Consider the following 21,270-nt stretch of genomic DNA (forward strand, 5'->3'; position numbering starts at 1 on the left):
GCATTTGGAGGGATGGGGGGAATCTCTGAGTTTGAGACCAGCCTGGTCTTAAAAAAGGAGGGAAAAAACGGGGAACCTTGATCTTCATTTCCAGCTAAGGTCTTTACCAGAGCCAGGCATGGTGGCATAGGCCTATAATCCCCACACCTAGGATGCCGAGGCAAAGGATTGCCATGAGTTCAATGCCAGCCAGCCTGGGTTCCAGAGTGAGACTCACATGGCTGACAAGATGGCTCCCTGGTAAAGGCACTTGTCACACCAGCCTGTCACCTGAGTTTTGTCCCTGGGGCCCTCCTGAGGGTGTGGAAGGAGAGTCGGCTGTACAGTTGTCCTCCGACCATGCCCACACACACTAGTAAAAGGGGAGGTGGCCTGCTGGATAAAGTGCTTGCTATGTTAGCACGAGGACCTGGGCTGGAATCCACAGAACCCACGTAAAAGCCATGTGCAGTGGCGGGTGCTTAGGATCCTAGTGCTGGCAGGTTGGAGACAGGATACCTGGGCCTCCATGGCCAGCGAGTCTACCCAATCAGCAAGCTACAAGTTCAGTGATGGACACTTGTTCCCAAAACAAGGGAGAGATTAGCTGGTTCAGCAGGTGAGCATGAACTAGGTATCAGAGGACCCTAGCTGGGTTCCCCACATTCACGTGGGGCAGCTGGCAAAGGTCTGTAATTGAGTTTCAAGTGTTCTGATGCCTTCAGAACTGGAATGTACTCAAACACACACAATATTTTTGTTTTTTTGCGACGGGGTTTCTCTGTGTCGCTTTGGAGCCTATCCTGGAACTTGCTCTGTAGACCAGGCTGGCTTTGAATCACAGACCCACCTGCCTCTGCCTCCGAGTGCTGGGATTAAAGACGTGCCCCACCACTGCCCGGCCCACACACAATATTTTTAAACTGGAGGCCAGGTACGGTGGTGCCTTTAGTGCCAGTACCCAGGAGGCAGAAGCAGACAGATGTCTTTAAGTCCAGCCTGATTTATACAGCAAGTTCCAGGCCAGCCAGGGCTACACGATGACTATCTTAAGAAGAAGAGGAGAGCAACAGAGGGAGACACTCTGCCTTATGGACACACAAAAGGTGTTTAAGCAAAAGTAAACATGGCGGTGCCTGCTCTTAAACTCAGGGTTTATTGATTGATTGGTGAGGGGCCAGTTTTGTTTCCCTCTCACTGACCCACAAGGTCCCTGCAGGGATGGAAGATTGAGCAAATGAGAGCCCACAAAGAGAACAAGGAGACTCCAGGTTACCCTACATCCCTACATCTGTTAAAGTTAGGACATGCAATGCTCTCTGGGAGACAGGAAGTCCCCCTGACATTGGCAATATTAAATACGGCTCCAGCAATTGACGTTAACTACAGAAACAGTCACGGAACGTTCCCAGAAATCAACACTCATAAGCAATTTGAAGTCCAAACAATGAAAAGAGATACAAGGTCAGGCGTAGTGATACACCCTGTGATCCCAGCACTAGGGCTGAGGCTGGAGGATTGCAAGTTTGAGACCAGCCTGAGCAATTTAATGAGACCCTATTGCAAAATTAAGAAAAAAAAAAAAAAAAAAAGACAAATGCCAGTGTTGTGACATATTTTAGATGTGGTACTGGAGACACAGCTAGCCTCAGGTCCTGGGCTTCTGGTCAGCACAGCCAATGTTTCCAGGTACCTGCTTTGCTCCCAAAGAAGTCCAGGGCATTGCTCGGGGGTTGCAGCCTTGGCGAGTCCCGATGTCTCCCAGGATGTTCTGGAACCCCTCCCAGGAGCAGCCACAGCCAGGTCTAAAGCTTGAGCATCCCCGGAAAATAGGCTTCAGCAGGCAGTGAACGCTTCAGCTCATAACCCCGTCAGGCCCTTCAACAGAGAAGAGAGTTAGGAGGCAAAGGTTAGGGGCTGGAGAGATGTCTCAGTCAGGAAAATACTCGGTACACAAGCGTGAGGACCTGAATCCAATTTCCAGAATCCACATACAGACAGGCATAGTGGTGGATGCCTTTAATCCCAGCACTCGGGAGGTAGAGGCAGGAGGATCTCTGAGTTCAGGACCAGCCTGGTCTACGTAGCAAGTCCCAGGCCAGCCAAGGCTACATAGTGAGAGCCTGTCTCAACAAAACAAAACATAAAGGAAAGCTTGCCAGGTGTGGTGGCACGCACCTGCAATCCCAGCATTCCACAGGGGAAGGCCGGAGGAAGAAGGGAGCAAGACCCGGATTCACTGTCCCTCCGTGTCGGCCAAGAGCTCCAGTGCTTGGCTCTGGCCAGCTGACCTCCAACCTCTCCCATGCCCTCTGCCAGAGGCAGACATCTCCCACCTCCCATCTGCTCTTCCGGGATGTCCTTCCCAGGGAGGAGGCAGAGAGCGCCTTAGTCCCTGTCACCCCATCCCAATGCACAGCCCTCTTCTGTCTATCACCAGGACTTATCACTAGGGAACATACTACATTTTTGGTTTGGGATTTTTATTTTTATTTTTATTTTATTTCTAGACCAGAACTCAGAAATCCACCTGCCTCTGACTCCTGAGTACTGGGATTAAAGGTGTGTGCCACCATGTCTGGTATATTGAATTTTCTTATGTTTTATTGCTTATCTGATTTCTTTGTTTTCTTTCCCCATCTTTCCTTCCTTCTTTCCATTCCTCTGTGTGTGTGTGTGTGTGTGTGTGTGTGTGTGTGTGTGTGTGTCTTCCTGTACCATTGTCCCCTAGCGCTCACTCTTTCTGCTAAGCTGGCTGGTCAGTGAGCCCTGAGATCCACCTCCCCGGCACCAGGTGACAGGGGTGTGCTGGGGATCTGAACTCACACCCTGTGCTTACACTGAGCCATCTCTCAAGTTCCCTTTCTATCATTTAAGACCAGATCTCTGGCTTCAAGGTCATTATGTAGCCCAGGCTGGTACTGAACTCCTGATCCTCTTGTCTCCACTTCTTCAGTGATGAGATTCACTCAGGAGGGAGTCATGTGTCATCATGCCTGACTTCATTTTTTTTTTTTTTTTTTTTTTTTGATTTTTCGAGACAGGGTTTCTCTGTGTAGTTTTGGTGCCTGTCCTGGATCTCACTCTATAGACCAGGCTGGCCTCGAACTCACAGAGATCCACCTGCCTCTGCCTCCCGAGTGCTGGGATTAAAGACGTGTGCCACCACCGCCCGGCATGGCTTCATTTTACATCTTTCATTTTTTGTTCTTTTTCGGTGCTAAGATGGAACCCAGGACTTCACACATGCCAGACAATTGCTCTACTGCTGAGCCATGCCTCCATCCCCCACTGGTGGATTGTACAGCAAGTGCTCTACCATAGACATCTCTGCTAGACACCCCCAGTGCCCCTGACCACATGTGTACTTCCACCTGTCACGTGGGTGAACCTCTCTTCTGGGTCCCCTAGTCCCACAGGTGGACTTCAACAAGCATCTCCCTTCTGGTTCTAATAGCAAATGAGCACCCATGGGGGTCTCCATCACTCCATGAGGCTCCCCCCCCCCAAGCAGGGCCCTTTCTTGACTTGGGCCCCTCACTTTCTGAGCAGCGAGAGTGCTGTACCTTCCTTCCGATTGATTCTCTCCTAGGCTTGCTCAGCAGCGGCCACATCCCCGTTCACGTAATCTGGCTCCTCATCTGGGCTTTCTAATGGGGATACTTGTGCACCTATGGGGCAGGACAGGTGGTTGTTGGGACAGTTCACAGGCACACACCAATGCTGTTCCCCAGCCGGGCTGCTCAAGACCCCACAAAGGACACAGGGGAGGTGTCATGCTGCACAGGACTCGTGGTATCTGCCTGTCACTGCTGTTTTTTCAGAAATCCTCCTGCTCCAAGACTGGGTGACCAGCTCTGGAGGACAAGCTGCTACCAAGGGGAGTTCTGGTAGAGGGCAAGGCTTCTGCAGCCTTGGGTACCACGGAGGCTCCACTGTGAAGTCAGCCAGATTGGCTGGAGGGGAATCCACCCAGGCTGATCCTCCTGGATCAGCCCACTGCCTGCTTGAGTTATACCACCACTACCACCACCACTACCACCCCCTCACCCCACCCCATTACCACCCCACACCACTACTCCTGGCAGCCTCTGCCCATGGAGGACATACCCACAGTCCTCCTGGATTCTCGCCATTCTCGGATAGATATTGAGTTCTGGTAATCCTCAGATTCCTCGCCACCTAAGAGAGGATATAGGGACACTCTGAGTAGATCCAGGGAGCCAAGGGCCAGCCTTCTTCCACTGAGGGTGACCCCATGAGGGAGGATAATCCCCTGGATGGCTCTTCCCTTAAGTGAATTTGACCCAAAGGCACCAGAGACACGGAGAATGCAGGCCAGGGCTGAGTCTTGGGAACTCACTTCTTATTCGCGAGGGTGGGCTAGCTCAGGGTGCTGGCCCCTGCTCTGCCTTTCTCGGGAGAGACAGCCTTACCTGAGTCGGGCGTGCTGGGCTTGCAGATGAGCACGTTCTCGTAGGAGTTGGAATCATCGTCTGTCAACAGAAGGGAGCTGGCAGGGCACCTGCTGGTGGACCAACCCTGCCTGCAAGCCTCGTGCCCCTTTCCCCTTCCGCTACCCCTGCAGGCCCCCCCCCCCCCCCCCCGAGCTCTTCCCGGGCTTCAGGGGCTTCTGCATTCTCTCAGACCGGCATTTTTGTTGCCTTTGTGTTGTTTTGTGTGTATGCTGTGTGATGCAAGTGTGGGGAACGATCTTGTTAGTTGTTGTGGGTCTTGTTTTGTTTGTTTCATTTGAGACAGTGTCTCCCTGTGTAACCCTGTTTGTCCTGGAACTTGTAGACTGGCTGTGTAGACCACGCTGGCCTCGAACTCACGAAGATCTGAGTGCTGGGATTAAAGGTGTGTGCTATCACGCCTGGCAGGGGGCCTTTCTTACAAAACAAGGATAAAGATTGGGCTGGAGAGATGGCTTAGTGGTTAAGAGCACTTACTGCTCTTCCAAAGGACCCAGGTTCAATTCCCAGCACCCATATGGCAGCTCATAGCTGTCTGTAACTCCACTTCCAGGGGACTCTCACACAGACAAAAACACCAATGCACATAAATAAGTTATTTATAAATAAATAATTAATTAATTAAAAAACAAAATAAGGATAAGTAAAAGGCGCTTGCCAAGTTCCATCCCCAGGACCCACATGGTTAAAAGAGAGCACTTGCTCCCACAAGTCGTCCTAAGACTGTCACATGTGTATCCCCACACCCACACAATAAACAAATATTTTGGTTTTTTTTTGTTTTTGTTTTCCGAGACAGGGTTTCTCTGTGTAGCTTTGCGCCTTTCCTGGGACTCACTTGGTAGCCCAGGCTGGCCTCGAACTCACAGAGATCTGCCTGGCTCTGCCTCCCGAGTGCTGGGATTAAGGATTAAGGGCTTGTGCCACCACCGCCCGGCTGAGCACTCCTTGACAGGCTGCCATGACCCACTCCAGAGCCAGGTGAGGACCCAGGCTAACGGCCCCGTCCTTCTCCATAGCCTCTGCCCCTCCCCCTGCTCTCCCTCTCTGTAAAGCAGAAGTGGTCAGGACCAAAGGCTCCAGCGCCCTCCAAGCTCGCCCAGGGCTTATCTGTCATCTGGTGCCTATCTGTGTGTGCCCAGCCCCAGATGACAAGTGAGCTGGTCTCAGATGCTCCTACCCACAGCCCCGCCCCTGCTTCCTGTCCTGTCCCTTGCTCACTCCGCTCTGTCCCCATCCTCCGTGCGCAGCTGACCAGCTTCCTTCCGCCCCACCCACCGTGGCCTGCAGCGTGTCTCTCTACCTCTCGATGCCTCTGCAGACCCAGCCTGACCTAGGGGCTGCCCCCTCTTCCACATCCTCCCCACCCCAGCCTCCAACCTTACCTTCTGGGGACTTCTGGAAACGTCCCCAGTTGTAGTAGTCCGTAGGGATGGGATCTCTGGACAAGAGAACAGAGTGCAGGTTGCTGAGCAGGTCTGTCAGGAGGGGCCATCAGGAGGGGGTTTCTCCTCCATTCACGTTTCCCAGAGCCCCTGACTACTCTAGGGCAAAAGGGCTGTCAGCCTGGCTGGGAGACCTTCAACAAGTCCTCATCTGGGCCACAGTCCCCATCTGTGGCATGAAGAGACCCTGGTAGGGGTCATTTCTTTTTGCGGGGTGGCCTTGAATCAGATCCTTCTGCCTCAACCTCCCAAGTACTGGAATGGTGGAGAGGACAGACCTGCCTGTACCACCATGCCCCGCCCTTGGTATCTATCTATCTATCTATCTATCTATCTATCTATCTATCTATCTATCTATCATCTATCTATCTATCATCTATCCATCCATCCATCCATCCATCTAACTATCCATCATCTACCTATCCATCACTCTCCTTCCTATCGATCATCTATCACTGTCCTTCCTTCTCTCTTTTTACATTTATATTTACTTATTTAGACTCGGTTCTCTCCTTTCACCATGTGGTGTGGACCTGGGGAGGTGGGTGGAACTTGGGTTGTCAGGCTTGTGAAGTAAACACCTTCACTGGCTGAGCTAGTTGGCTGTCCTTCTCTCCCCCACCCCCCCACCCCTCCCCCCACCCCCCCAATCTCAAACTCACTGGACCAGGATGACCTCCTTCCCCAGTGCCGGGCTGATGGGCATGAGCCACCACACCAGGTTTATGCGGTGCTGGCAATGGAACCCAGGGCAGGCAATCCGCCAACGGCACCCCAGCCCTTTTTTTGGAGGGAGGGAACCACAACTAGATATGGCCCACACCGGCTTTGATCCCCCTTCCTCAGCCTCCCTCCTCTTGAGTGCTGAAATGACAGACCTGGGCCACCATGTTGCCTTTCACCAGACGGCAGGATGCGTGCCCAACCCCCACCAGATGCTCCTCCTTAGAACAGAGCCACGTGCCAGGCCCACAAGGCCACGGTCACCAGATGGAAAAGGCTACCCCGAGTTGTGTCTCCACTGAATGACTCATAGATAAAGAAGCCTGAGATGAGCGACCCAGGAACACGGCGGTGGGCAGGGGGGGCAGGCGAGGGCGAGGGCCACTTACACATAGGCAGCGTCAGGCTCATGTCTGCTTCCTGGAAGAGGCCAGATAGGAGAGTTAAGACAGGCCAAGCTCTCGGGCTGGGACCCGTTCCCTCCCCACAGAGCTACCCACCTCTGTAGAAGTTCTGGTACCTAAGGGACTCAGGACCTGGAAGAAAAGCTAAGCTGTCTTCCCTCCAGGCGCTACCCCAGCCCAACCCAGGCTCTGCAGCCCAAGCCAGCGGCTTTGGATGGTTACGCCTTCGGACACAGTCAGCCACAAGCCTGTGCCTTATTCATGCCAATTTCATCAACCCCAGGCTCAGCCCTCCCTAAAGGCCTCCCCAAGCTGGTACTTGTCCCACTCACTGCGCCATCCCCACCTCAGGCTCCTCCCTGCCTGGTGTCACTCACCTTCGAGATCAGAGAACAGCAGTTTATTCTTTCTGTAAGGATGGGGTAAGGGGGGCTGAGGTGGTGCTCTGGGGAGGGGACAGTCCCCTCACGGGCCAGGACTGAGGTTCTGCAGCATGGGGACAGAGTGAGGTCTGGGCTTGGCTGTAGCGAGTGGGGTTCTCCAGGTCTGGGCCTGGGGAGGACCATGCACGACAGAATGCCTACCTACCTTTCAGATGACTTGTCTGAGGCTGTGTCCATCAGGGGTCCTGGCCACACCGGCCTGGCCACTTTCGGAGGGAAGCGGGGACAGGGTATTGGTAGGCACTCACCCAGCTGGGCCTTCCACTACACCAGGCTGGCCTCAGGGCAAGGGACACAGAAGGGACCTTGATAGGGGGAGTCTCAGCCCAGAACCAAACCCAGGAAGCATCGGGGACTCACGGGAGTAGGTCTGAGCCACAGTAAAGTTCTGTTCGTTTTCTTGCCTGTGAATACACAAGGGTGTGCTGAGCCAGGCCTTGGCATTCCCCAGGCAAGGAGCATAGAGAAGGACAGAGGGACAGACAGGGACAAAGAACAAAGAGAAGAGAGAGGAGCCGAGCCTGGGAATGTGACTGCACATGCCTGGATGTGAGTTTGAGGCCAGCCTGGGCTATACAAAGTTAAGTTCTGTGCTAGCCCGTGCTACAGAACAGGAAGACCCTGTTTCAAAAACAAAAAATAAAAAAAAACAAACAGGTAAGCTTTACCATGGCCCGCAGTGGTCAGAGATGGAAGGCTTTGTTTTTAAATCTCTGTGGTTTTTCAGTTGCAAAAGGAAATGAGGAAGTGTGTGTGTGTGTGTGTGTGTGTGTGTGTGTGTGTGTGTGTGTGACACAGCCTATTGGGGTGCGCACGTGAAGGCTGTACTCTGAGTGTAGGAAGTGTGTGTGCGGGTAGCAGAGAGGGGTAGAGTGTGATCAGCTGGTTCCCTCCCCCTCTCTTTCTTTCTTTTTTTCAATACAGTCTTACTCTGTAGGTCTGACTGGCCTGGAACTTACCAGGTTAAAGCTTAGGACACAGAGATCCACCTGCCTCTGCCTCCTGAGTGCTGGGATTAAAGGAATATACCATCATGCCTGCCCCTTGCCTTTCTTTCTATGTCGGGCATTGAACTCAGGACCTATACCACTGAGTCACACCCCAGCCCCTCACTGGGGGATTCTAGGCAGGTGCTCTACCACTGAGCCACACCCCAGCCCCTCACTGGGGATTCTAGGCAGGTGCTCTACCACTGAGCCACACCCCAGCCCCTCACTGGGGGATTCTAGGCAGGTGCTCTACCACTGAGCCATACCCCAACCCCTCACTGGGAGATTCTAGGCACATGCTCTACAGCTGAGTCACAATCTCCTCCTCCTACTTTAAAATTATTTTTTTTAAATGTGTATGGGGTATTTTGCCCATGTGTAAGTCTGTCTACCACATATAAGCCTGGTGCCTAAGGAGGTCAGAAGAGGGCACTGGATCTCCTGGAACCTGAGTTAGAGACTGTGAGCCATTATGTGGGCGTTGGGGATCAAATCCAGATCCTCTGGAAGAACAGCCAGTGCTCTTAACCACTGGACCATCTCTCCAGCCCTGCTTTTCAGTTTTAAAAGTTTATTTGTAATTATTATTATTATTATTATTATTATTATTATTATTATTATTGTGTGTGTGTGTGTGTGTGTGTGTGTGTGTGTTGTGGTGCAGTAAGCAGATGGATGCCAGAGGACAATTTTTGGGAATTCTCAATTTCTTCCACCATGGGTTCCAGGGATTTAACTCAGGTCCCCAGGCTTTTGTGCCAGCCACTTTGACTTGCTGAGCCATCTTGCAACCCCCTACTTATAAATTTGGAGACAAGGTCTCACTGCATTGCCAGGCTGTCTTGAACTCCCTCTGTGGCCCAGGCAGGCTCTGGAATATCTGGGATGACAGCCTCTCTTAAGTGGTTTTGAGATTCTGCTCCTATTCTGCCTGGGGCTCAGGCTTCTGTCCCCCACTACCACTGCCATGTGATGGCACATTCCCTCGGATAGCCCCCGGACTCTCTTTCCGTCCACTGAATGCTAGGCACCCACTAGAGTCTGCCATGGAGCAGGCATGAGAGAGGGCAGGGACCGGGTTCCTGAGAGGATGCCCAAACACGCCAAGCTGGGGCAACTCACTGGTTCCTCTGCTCGAAGATTTTCTCATTTCTCTTCACCCCTGCAAGAACAGAAATGGCATAGCAAGTGTCCCTGAACTCGGGTGTGTGGTGGGGGAAAGCAGAAGTCTGGGACCCCCGACCCCCCTCCCGCTTTGCAACTCCACCAGGCCCTTGGCAAGTCCCTTGTGGCTGCCTGTTATTGAGATGGTTCGGATCAGCTGGGTGTGGGGACACATGCCTGCCATCCCAACACTCAGAAAGCTGAGGCAGGAGAGCAGGAACATTTGAGGCTAGCCTGAGCTAAAGTGTGAAAAGAGAAAGAATTAAGAGGAAGGAATTGAAAGAAAGGAGGGAAGAAAGGAGGGAGAGGGAGGGGAAAGGGAGGGAGGGAGGGAGAAAGCTGGAGCGGGTTGGGGGAGGAAAGGAAGAGGGACAGAAGGACAGGTACTTAATCTCTTTTTGTGGGGTGAGGATAGCTTGGAATAGAGGGTGCCACAGGTAGCCAGCCTCCCTTCTCTTCTCCAGAGCAGTTTCCTGGCCTGAGTGACCGCCATGGTCCAGCAGAACCAGCCTTCACCCACAGCCAGTGTATGGAGAGGCCGGATAGGGGCCACCAGCTGGCTTCTGGGTGCTCAGCCTCCTGCCCCTCCCATCACAGCCAGGTCCAGCCCCAGAGACCCCTGGGACATAGTCTCCACGGTCCTCCCATCACTCCCTGCCCGGGGGGACACGTACCTGGGCGGGAACAACGGACACACAGCCAGGCTGTGGCCCCCAACATCAGCAACAGCGGTATTGACAATGGCCACACCAGCTCCAGGTCGGCACTCATGTTGGCTTGGGGAGGGGGCTGCAAAGCTGCATTGGAGATCTGTGAGCCAGTGGCTCCCAGCTGCTGCCCTACCTACCCCACGCGCTCGGTTTCTGATCTCTCTGGTTCTTGGCTCCAGCAACATCCATGGAACAGCCTTCCCTACCCCTGGATTGAACCAACCGTGTCTCCCATGTGACCCTAACCAGCACACTGACGACCAGACCACATGTGCTGGAAGGTTCTGAGATGACTGGGCAGCACTAAGAAATTGTGGCCAACCCTAGGCTCTCATTCCCAAGCCGCCTGGCCCTGAGAGACAGGCTCCCCAATTCACAGGTGGAGAAGCTGAGACTGGGGAGCTCCCCACAGCTAGGTGGAAAGGGAGGGCTCAAACATAAGGCTCAGGCCAGACCTAGGAGAGGGGCTCACACCTGTAATCCCAGCAACTCTGGAGGCTGAGGCAGGAGGATTGCCACTAGTTTCAGGCCAGCCTGAGACAACATAGTGGGTCTGAGGCTAGCCTGGGTCAAAGACTAAGACCCTGTGTCAGAAACAAAACAAAAATAAGGTGGAGGGGCTGGAGAGATGGCTTAGCAGATAAGAGTGCTTGTAAGCCTTTAATCCCAGCACCTGGGAGGCAGAGGCAGGCTGATCTCTGAGTTCGAGGCCAGCCTGGTCTACAGAGAGAGTTCCAGGACATCTGCACAGATAAACCCTATCTTCAAACAAACAAACAAACAAACAAACCCAGGTCCTGTCTATAAGTGGTAGCTGGAGGATGCCTCTCAGAGGAGGTAACCCTGAGACAGTATAGTTCAGGGATGGGTCCCCCTGAGAGATAGGGCTTGAGGACCTGCAGAGTGAGGCTGGTCCTCTGGGAGACAAAGGAGGAAAGAGGTGGGGCTGTGGAGAGGGCTGGCCGGGGTGAGGAGGCTGCCAACCCCCAGGTAGCCCAGGGCCACGTGAAGTCGTGGTTGTCCCAGCCTTGGTGAAGCCCCGCACAGTCTGGTGAATGTGTGGAGAACAGCCCTCTCTAATGGGCTATGAAACCAACAACTCCGTGGAGTCTCAGCTCCCCCGCACGAGCAAGGGACACAGGTGAGGAGCCAGTCTTCTGTAAGGCACATGCAGAGTGACAATGACTACGTGGCCACTCTGTCTGCACTCGGGCCCACCTCCAGCTGTAGAGCCCCTTCTGAGGATCCCCCAGTGAAGGGCTGGGGTGTGGCCTTTCTGTACCATAGAGACTCATAAACTGAGCATATGGCGCATTCCCGTAACTCTAGCACTTCAAGAAATAGAGCCAGGAGGGCTAGAGAAATGTCTCAGCGGTTAAGAGCACTGGCTGCTCTTCCAGAGGTCCCGGGTTCAATTCCCAGCACCCACATGGGAGCTCACAAACCATCTCTAGTGGGATCTGATACCTCTTCTCGCATAAAGGCGTGCATGCAGATAGAGCACCATATACATACAGTAAATAAATAAGTCTTTAAAAAAGAAAGAAAGAGCCAGGAGGACAGGGAGATCAAGGCTAGTTCTGGGTACAAAGCACAACCCTATCTCTCTATTTTTTTTTTTAAAAGGAGAGCGGTACGTGTACATACACACACACACACACACACACACACACACACACACGGGGTAGGGGAGACAGAGGAGGTAGAGGGAGAAATATGCGAGAATAGAGGGCGGGTGGGGAGAAGAGAGGAGAACTAGATCATGGTGTCTTACTCCTATATGTCTGTAACCCAGCACTTGGGAGGTATAGGCAGAAGATCAGAAGTTCAAGGTCACCCTTGGCTACATAGGTTGGGTTATAAGATACTCTGTCTCAAGGAAAAAAAGAAGAGACTTGGACATAGCACACAAGCAGGCTACATATAACTCAGCCCTTGCCCATCTCAGTCCACTTGTGACCCCAAGAGCAAGCCCACATTTTTGGCTTGGCATTCAAGGTCCCAGGAGCCGGCCTGCTGATTTCTGTTTCCTCTTCAAGGGCACCCCATGCCTTTGGCATGGGGACCATCGTCCATCCAAGAGGTCTTGACTACCAGATAGCCCACTTGCTTCTAGACTTGTTATCCAGGGATGAGCAGGGCTCCAGAAGCCCTCAGCCCTGGGATAGCATTGGTCGGGTCATCCGTACCGACCAACACGGGGAAAATAACGTGTCCCCTGAGTTAGTCACATGAGGCCTGTCATGGAGATGATGACTAGAGAGCAGGGTCAGCCATGTGGGTTGTTTCTACCATGACGTCTGTTATAGTCACAGTTCTTAGCCACGTGACATGGGAAGGGACTGAGAATGGCATGCAGCAAAAACTGAGGGGCTGTATTATCCTGCCTGGTGACGTCTAGAGACACAGGCCTGGACTCCCCCCTCCACTGACCCCAGTGGGGTCTGAGGGGCGAAACCTTATGAAGAGAGTTGTGAGGACCTAATGATGAAGTAGATATGCCAGGCCTAGTGGAGCAGGCTAGCAATCCTAGCTGCTCAGGAGGCTGAGGCAGGGGTATTGTAAATTCCAACTTGGGCTATATTGCAAGTTCAAGTCCAGTGAGACCCTGTCTCAAACCCATGTCTCAAAACATAAAGAGGACTTGGGGGCACGGTAGGACATTTGCTTAGACTGTCCCAGTGATGGCCTAGAGGAATGGCTTAGTGGTAGATCAACTGCCTAGAATCTACCAGTGTGAGGTTGAGGGCACGGCTCAACGGTAGAGTACCCACCTAGAACCACCCAGTGAGGGATATGCCCAGGTTTAACTAGCATGGGAAAGGATTTGCGTTGTGTTCACAGCACTGGGGAAAACGAAAACAAAACGGATTGGGGCGGTGGAGTTAAAGAGATAGCTCAGAGGTTGAGAGCATTAATAGACTGCTCTCCCAGAGGACCTGGGTTCGATTCTCAGCATCCACGTGGCAGCTCTCAACCATCTATAACTCCAGTTCCAGGGGGATCCAACCCTCTCCGTTTTTGTGGGCACCAGGCATGAATGTGGTGCACACATGTACATGCAAGCAAAACACTCACACACATACATCTTGTTTTTGAGACACGGAGTCACTGTGTGTAGCCCTGGCTGGTCTGAAACTCACTGTGTAGACCAGGCTGGCCTGGAACTCACAGAGATCCGCCTGCCTCTGCCCCGAGTGCTGGGATTAAAGGTGTGCGCCACCACTGCCCGGCTACATAAATGTTTTAAATTTAACAAAAAAGATTGCTGGAGGAGAGATCTTGCTCCACGGTAAGGTGCCCATGCTCCTGTAGATAACCCCTCCCATCCTGAGAGCAAACCTAATGAAATCATTGGGCCACTACCAGACCCCACCCCCTCTGGAAAAAGAACATGACATCAGAAAGGGATTAGTTGGGAAGAAGGCAAGGATCAATTGGAATGGGGGCGGACAAGAGAGGTAATTGGAGGTGAATATGGTCAAGATGCATCATATACATGTACAGAAATGTCATAAGCCTATTATGCATAATTGATACATGACAATAAAAAGATTGAATGGGGGCTGGTGAGATAGCTTGTGGGCAAAAAGGTGCTTGCCTCCAAGTCTGATGATCTGAGTTCAATCCCCAGGACCCACATGATTATGAGAACTCACTCCTGTAAATGGGTCTCTGACCTACACTGTAGCACACACACACACACACACACACACACACACACACACACACACATCCATCCATCCAATATTTAAAAATGTATTAAAATATTGAAAAACGAAACAAAGAGAGCAGGTGTGAGTGCATGGGACACTTCCTGGACAGGGTCTGGAACTTGCTTCTCAGTTGGGAATTCCTCTGAGCCCAACTGTTTTCTTCCCAGGGAGCAAAGGGGAGGTTCAGAGAGGGGCATACTGTGCCACAAGGAAACACAGTAAATGAGGCACAGTGATGGAAATCCAGAGTAGGCTCAATGAATTCCCTCCATCCCATGTGCTCTCATGCTCTCTACCAGGAACGACAGCCTGTGGGCTGAGGGTGGAGGGAACAGAGGCTGGGTCTGTAGGAGGGGCAACCCAGCAGTCGCAGAAGGCCCCAAGGGGCCAGGCAGGGCTGGCTGTGGGTGTGTGGGGGACTGCCACAGGCCTGTGGCTCTGTGGGCCGAAATAGCGCAAAGGGAAGTGGGCAGTTTTCATATGAACAAGGTTTGCACAGGGCTGGTCTCTGATGGTAGCCACTGAGCCTCCAGCCTCAACGGCCCTTAGCGATCACTCCGCGATCGCTCACCCTTCAGGGAACAGAGGCCACGAGGGTCTGCTTAGATGAGGAGTGTAACCAATCACACAGACCTGGGATGGCTGTATTCACGCGCTGCTCGGGGGCCTGTGGTCTTAGCTGAATAGTATTGCTGTGGTTGGTTCCTTTGAGACAGGGGCTTCCTGTGCAGTCCAGGCTGGCCTTGAACTCACTATGCTCCCACCTTAGCATTCCCTGTGCTGTGATTACAGGAGTGTACCGCAATCCCCACCCGGTCAGACCAAGTAATTTGGGGTTCAAATGAGGGTAGCAGGAGGACCCTGAAAAACCTATTGGAGGCCAGAGAGCCAGGTGGGTTGTGCATGTTTGTGGGTATGGCTATATGCAGAGGTCTGGCAGGCCCCTTTCCAGGCCAATAGTAGTGGTGGTAGAGGCTGGGTAGATGGAACCTGGCCAACCTGGGCTACCTATTTACAGATCCAGAACCGCCAGCTCTACAGGGGTTATCTGTCAGAAGGTACAAAGCTGGATCAGGCCTAGGTGGACTTTTGGGGACAGCAACTTCCTCCTGGCTGGGACAGGGCTCGGGCACAGCTCCCCAGGGCATCCCAGATTCACCCACAGGCCTGTGGCATTTCGCTAACCCTTCACAGACGGGAGAAACCGAGTTTATCTCTGGCTTTTGGCTAGCCCTCCCCAGTCACTGGTAGTGACAGAACCACCCTAGGGGCTTCCTGGCTGGGGGTTTGGGAAGACAATGATCCAGGTAGGTGCCTGGAGCCCCTGAAACAGGCTGTCCCCAAGAGGCCACAATGCCAGGCCAGGGTAGGAGGTATCCCAGCCAACGCTCAGTCCATAGCTACCAAGGGGATACCTACTCAGCTGGGCGCCCGTGGGAAATGCTTACCTGAGAGTGGGGGTTCCTCACCATGGCCACCTCATCCTGTGCCGGCACACCTGCCCAAGCCAATACCAACACCACAGACTCTGGCGGGCAGCAGGCAAGGCGGTTGGCTTCCTGTCACTACTGAATCATCCCTCGTACATCCGCCTCGGCCGGACTGCTCGCCTGGCTAGTGACAAAGGGGGTGGGGCCAAGACAGAAAAAAAACGATACAGAGAAAGAGAGAGGAGAGCGGGCCGTGGTGGCGCACGCCTTTAAATGTTTGCACTCGGGAGGCAGAAGCAGGCGGATCTCTGGGAGTTCGAGACCAGTCTCGTCTACAGAGTGAGTTCCGGGACAGCCGGGACTGTTAGAGAAACTCTGTCTTGAAAAATCAACCAGACAAAAAGAAAAGAAAGAAAAAGAAAGGTAGGCCAGCGCGCAGACACACAGACAGACAGACAGACAGACAGACAGACACACACACACACACACACACACACACACACGGGGAGGAGGGGGGATGGGTAAAAAAGAAACAGAAACTGATGCAGGAGAAATGGGAAGTAAGAGATGGGCACGGAAAGACAGAAGACAGAAAGCCCAGGACGCACACACAGCACACACCAAACTAAACGCACAGACACAGGTTCCAAGGAGCGCAGAGAAGCAATGTCAACCCAAGAGCTCACACGCACACACAAACACAAGTGGGGGGACAGAGGGGAAGCTGTGCAGGTACACACACACACACACACACACACACACACGAGAGACAGACAGACAGACAGACACACACACACACACACCCCAGAACACCAGAGGTGGGAGACACACACAGATGCATAGGTCAGGAGAACACCAGAAAGACAGAGACCCAGCTAGACAGACCCTGACAACCAGAGGCCTGAGGCAGCCAGAGTCCTGCCAGCACCCACAGGGATCTCAGAAAGATAAGGAGACTTGCCAGGCGGTGGTGGCGCACGCCTTTAATCCCAGCACTCGGGAGGCAGAGGCAGGCGGATCTCTGAGTTCGAGACCGGCCTGGTTAGAGATCGAGATCCAGGACAGGCTACAAAAAGCTACACAGAGAAACGCTGTCTCGAAGAAAAAGGAGGAGACTGGAGTAGCAGAATCCCGCAGGACAAACACCAAAGGGCAGACAAAAAGATAAGGATATGGGGGACAGAGATGAGACATGGTGGATGACAGACAGCAGACAGAACAAAGGACCAGTGTATCAGAAACAGCTGGAGAGACACCCAACCTGCCTGTGTGTGAGGGGAGGCGGGGGTACATGTGAATGTAGAGGCCAGAAGTTGCCCACATTTTTGTGTTGTTTTTGAGACAGCATTTCTTTGTGTAGCCCTGGCTGCCTGGAACTCACTCTGTAGACCAGGCTGGCTCAGAGATCCACCTGCCTCTGCCTCCTGAGTGCTGGGATTAGAGTGTGTTATCATCACTAAGCATGGAATTGGTTTTTACCACATGGGTCCCAGGGATAGAACCCAGATGGTCTTGGTAGAAAGCTCCTTTACCCACTGAGCCATCTTGCCAGCCCATGTAGTTTTTTTTTTTTTTTTCCTGTCTTTATTTATGTCTCACTATGTAGTTCTGGCTGGCCTGGGAACTCAGAGACCCACCCGCTTCTTCCCAAGTGCTGGGACCACACCTTGATTTTCCTCTCTCACTGACCTGGGGCTCACCAAGCAGTCCAGGCTGGCTGGTCCTGCAAACTCCAGACAGCCATGTTTCCATGTCCTCAGTGCTGAGGATCCAAGCTCAGGTCCTCTGGCTTTTGAGACTTTTATGGACTGAGCCATGTGGCCCCTCTCCCCTACAGCTGTTTCTCAGATCATTCTCTGGGAATGTCATTGCCTGTGGCTCAGGGAGGCTCCAAGTGTTGAGTAGGAAGAAGGCCAGCAGGTACCACCGCCCCAAGGGGCAAAAATCAACAACCTGCCTAGCTCAGTTCCCCTGGAACTTGGAAAAGTTAACATAATGTTCCACCTGCTGGTTACATCAAGGCTTGAGGCAGGACAGTCCCACCCTGCCATCTGCTTTGAGTTTAGTATTTCTGTACCTGGGGACTGCCCTAGTGCCCTGGCCATTTCTTCCTAGTCTTTGGGCCCTGAGCCTACTGCTGCCACCATGTGGTGAAGCAAAGTAGCACATGCATCGGGAACCAGTAACGGAGACTGCTTCCCCACACCGGTAACAATTCAGCACCCACCCCAAGTCCCTGACATAACTACTTGTAACCCTAGTCCTGTGTCCTCTTCTAGCCTCCTGGGGCACACACACACACACTCATGAAGATAAGCCAGGCGGTGGTGGCACACCCCTTTAATCCCAGCATTCAGGAGACAAAGACAGGCAGACCTGAGGTCAAGGTCAGCCTGGTCTACAGAGTGAGTTCCAAGTGAGCGCCCCCCCACCCCCCAAAGATAAATTAATCAACACCACCAAAACTGAAACAGAGGGCTGGGGATGTTGCTCAGTTGGTAAATGCTTGCCTAGGCTCCATACCAGATATTGCACAGGCTAGGTGTGAAGGCATACTCCTACAGTGCCCGAGCCCTTTCTAAGTTCTCATCTTAAGATTGCCTCTTGTCCAGGGTTGGCCTTGAACTTGCAACCCTTCTGCTTCAGCCTCTGGAATAGCTAGAATTATCGAAGGACTTTAAAAAATCGTTTATGTGTTTCACCAGAATGTCTGTGCAACACTTGTGTGCCTGGGTCCTGGAGGCCATCAGATCCCCCAGAACCGGATTGGACTGCTGTGAGGCATCATGCAGGTGCTAGAAGACTATCCGGTGCTTTTAACTGATAAGCCATTATCTCCAGCCCTGAACCACGGTTTGTTTTTCCAAGACAGGGTTACTCTGTGTAGCCCTGGCTGGGACTAAAGGAGTGGGTCACCACTCAAGGCCTGAACAATGTTTTAAAGACTTAAACTATTTTGGGGGCCTGGAGATACAGCTCAGCATCCCAATACCTGGAAGGTAGAGGCAGATCAGAAGTTTACCATCATCCTTGATACTCTGTATACAGGATCGCTTGGACTATGATTCTATTGTACTGATGAGACCGGGACCTTGTGCATGCTTGGCAGGCACTCTAATGTTGAATTACAAACCTAGCTCATGAAGTCAATTTAATTCGTGCTTTTATTTTTTGAGATAGGCTCCTGCTATGTAGTCCAGGCTAGCCTGGAACTTGTGAATCTCTCTTCAGCATCCTCAGGTTAAGACTAGAACTCTGTACCACCATGCTCAGCAGTGACCATTACCATCTTTTTTTTTTTTTTTTTTTTTTTTTTTGGAGATAGGGTTTCTCTGTGCAGCCCTGGCTGTCTTGGAACTCAGTTCTGTGGAACAGGGATATGCCTGCCTCTGCTTCCCGAGTGCTGGGGTTAAAGGCATGTGCCACCATGCACAGCTTTAGTATTGAGTCTATTCTTAATTTCAATGTACAATATGAGACTTCTACCAATTGCAAGGACTCTTGGTGGTATTCTGGGTGTCTCCCTCCATTTAGAGGGGATAGTCACTGCTCTGCTAACCACTTACTGCATCTCCTAGGGAATCCAGACTCTGTAGGGTCCAGTAGAGTACCATAAAGCTACCTTACAGAGCAGCTGTTTTTGAGTATCTGACATCTTATAGAGAGCTTTGGTTGGATGCCAATGAATTTAGATATAGCAGGAACAGAGTTGACTATAGTCAATTTTTTTTGTTTGTTTGTTTCCAAATGAAGTTTACATTTGTGTGTGTGGACACAGAGGGAGATCGGAGGACATTTGTGAGAATCAGTTTCTTTCAACCATGTGGGTTCTGGGGATTGAACTCAGGTTGTCAGGCATGTAGCAAGTGTCCTTACCTGCTAAGCCATCTTATTGTCCTGTCTTCAATATTGAGGGCCACCTTCATGAAAAAAACTGCTGCTCATGAAGAGAATCCAGGGTTCAAATCCCAGTACCCATATGAAAGCTCACAACCAGCTGTTAACTCCAGCTCCAAGAGATTCAACGCCCTCTTCTGACTACTCCCGGGCACTATGGGCACATGGTGCATTCACAGGCAAAATGTTCATGCTCAAACTAAATCTTAGGGCCAGAGAGACAGCAGTTAGTATTGGCTGCTCTTCCAGAGGGTGGTTTGATACCAAGAGCCCACATGTCGGCTCAAACTCTGAACTCCAGTTACAGGGAAGCTGGTTCCTTCCTTAGGCCTTTGCCAGCCGAGTGCACGTGGTGCAGGCAGACACACACACACACATACACACTTAAAAAAACAAAAAAAACCAACCAGCTCCAGGAGACCTAACATCTTCTAGCCACTGTAGGTACACACCCACCTACACAAATATAAAGATAAATAAGTAGATAAAAGACACAAAGTATTGTAAATCACCACCAGAGTCCACACTATAAATCCTGCCCTCAAAGTCATCAAGACTCAGACTCTGGAGACAGCATGGCTTAACAGAATGAATCCCAAAGGAAGAGCACATGCTCACTGTTCTGTGACGTCACTCCAAGACCGTGGCCGAGGCTGGGGTGTGGCTCAGCTACAGTGTTTTCATGTAGCATGTAGGCCTTGCAGTCCATTCCCAGGACCAAATAAAACCAAACCCCCCCACAAAAACAGCTGGGCAGTGGTGGTGCACTCCGGAAGCAGAGGCAGGCGGAACTCTGAATTCCAGGCCAGCCTTGTCTAGAGAGCACCAACCAACCCCACTAAAGCAGAGACACTAATAAGCAATTGTCTGAACTCATCTCAAGAACATCAACGTAGATGGTTCAAACACAGTGAAAAATTTCCTTTCTTTTTTTAAAAAATTTTTTATTTTACATGTATGAGTATTTTGCCCGCATGCATATATATGTGCACCACATGCATACCTGATGCCATGGATCCCCTGGAACTGGAGTTATAGACAGTTGTTAGCTGCCATGTGGGTGCTGGGAATTGAACCTGGGTCCTCTAGAGGAGCAGCCAGTGCTCCTAACCACTGAGCCATCTCTCCAGCCCCGAAATTTCCTTTTCATTTGGGCATTTTGCTAGGGTCAACCTACCCTTGGCTGTGACTCCTGAGAGGTGGGGACACATAGGAGGTAAGCTAGTGAGCAGCATTGTAAGTTGAACCCCATTTCTGAGCCGTGGCCTCACTGTATAGGCCAAGCCAGTCTTGAATTCAAGGATCTGCCAGTCTCTGCCTCCAGAGTGCTGGGATTAAAGGTGTGCCACTATGCCCAACACACAGGCATTTATCCGTAAGGGTGTTTACCTGCACATGTACTCGTGCCTGGTGGTGGTTGGAGGACGACACCGGACTTCCTGTGAGGTGCTGCCATGTGGATGCTGGGAACTGAATCTGGGTTCTCTCAACGAGCAGCCAGTGCCCTTAACTATTGAGAGATCTCTAGCCCTCAAAGGCCTGTCACAGACCCAGGCTAGATCGGCTGGCCACTAAGTCCCAGGTATCCTCCTGTCTCTGCCTCTCCAGCACTGGGATCATGGGTGTGCAGTTTTACATGGATGCTGGAGATGCTTATACATTCAACACTTGTCCTTTAAGCACTGAGATGCTGGCCTGTGCCACCACAACACACCAGGAAGGGCAGCTGAGACGGCGCACTCAGTGCCAAGGCTGGCCTAACAGGATCCAGACTGCACCACGACCCTCTGAACGGCGGAAAGGTGCAGCACTGACCCTGCCACCTAAAGCACTTGTAATGCCCTCACAGCACTTTCAAAACCCAACTTCACGAGTGGCCAGAAAGACACAGTAGA

At 52.0% G+C, this 21,270-nt stretch overlaps 1 protein-coding gene across 1 annotated transcript; it reads right to left on the minus strand.

Annotated features, from left to right (window-relative positions):
• Positions 1-1,116: 1,116 nt before the first annotated feature.
• Lat2 (linker for activation of T cells family member 2) lies at positions 1,117-15,610 on the minus strand. Its single transcript, XM_059249307.1, has 12 exons — positions 15,497-15,610; positions 10,297-10,419; positions 9,581-9,620; positions 7,830-7,873; positions 7,615-7,675; positions 7,404-7,435; positions 7,012-7,042; positions 5,840-5,895; positions 4,416-4,475; positions 4,090-4,161; positions 3,546-3,650; positions 1,117-1,857 (listed from the first exon to the last, which is right to left on the minus strand). Exons 2-11 carry the CDS (start codon positions 10,391-10,393, stop codon positions 3,568-3,570), a joined length of 576 nt encoding a protein of 191 aa, XP_059105290.1. The 5' UTR covers positions 10,394-10,419; positions 15,497-15,610; the 3' UTR covers positions 1,117-1,857; positions 3,546-3,567.
• Positions 15,611-21,270: the final 5,660 nt, after the last annotated feature.

The sequence above is a fragment of the Peromyscus eremicus genome, chromosome 23, assembly GCF_949786415.1.
Source record: "Peromyscus eremicus chromosome 23, PerEre_H2_v1, whole genome shotgun sequence".
NCBI lineage: Eukaryota > Metazoa > Chordata > Mammalia > Rodentia > Cricetidae > Peromyscus > Peromyscus eremicus.

Coding starts and splice junctions, on each gene's coding strand:
- Lat2 (XM_059249307.1), bottom strand. CDS start 10,393: ATGAGTGCCGACCTGGAGCTGGTGTGGCCATTGTCAATACCGCTGTTG. Junction 9,621..10,296: donor TGTCCGTTGTTCCCGCCCAG/GTACGTGTCCCC, acceptor CTGTTCTTGCAG/GGGTGAAGAGAAATGAGAAA. Junction 3,651..4,089: donor AGAATCCAGGAGGACTGTGG/GTATGTCCTCCA, acceptor CCTGCCCCATAG/GTGCACAAGTATCCCCATTA.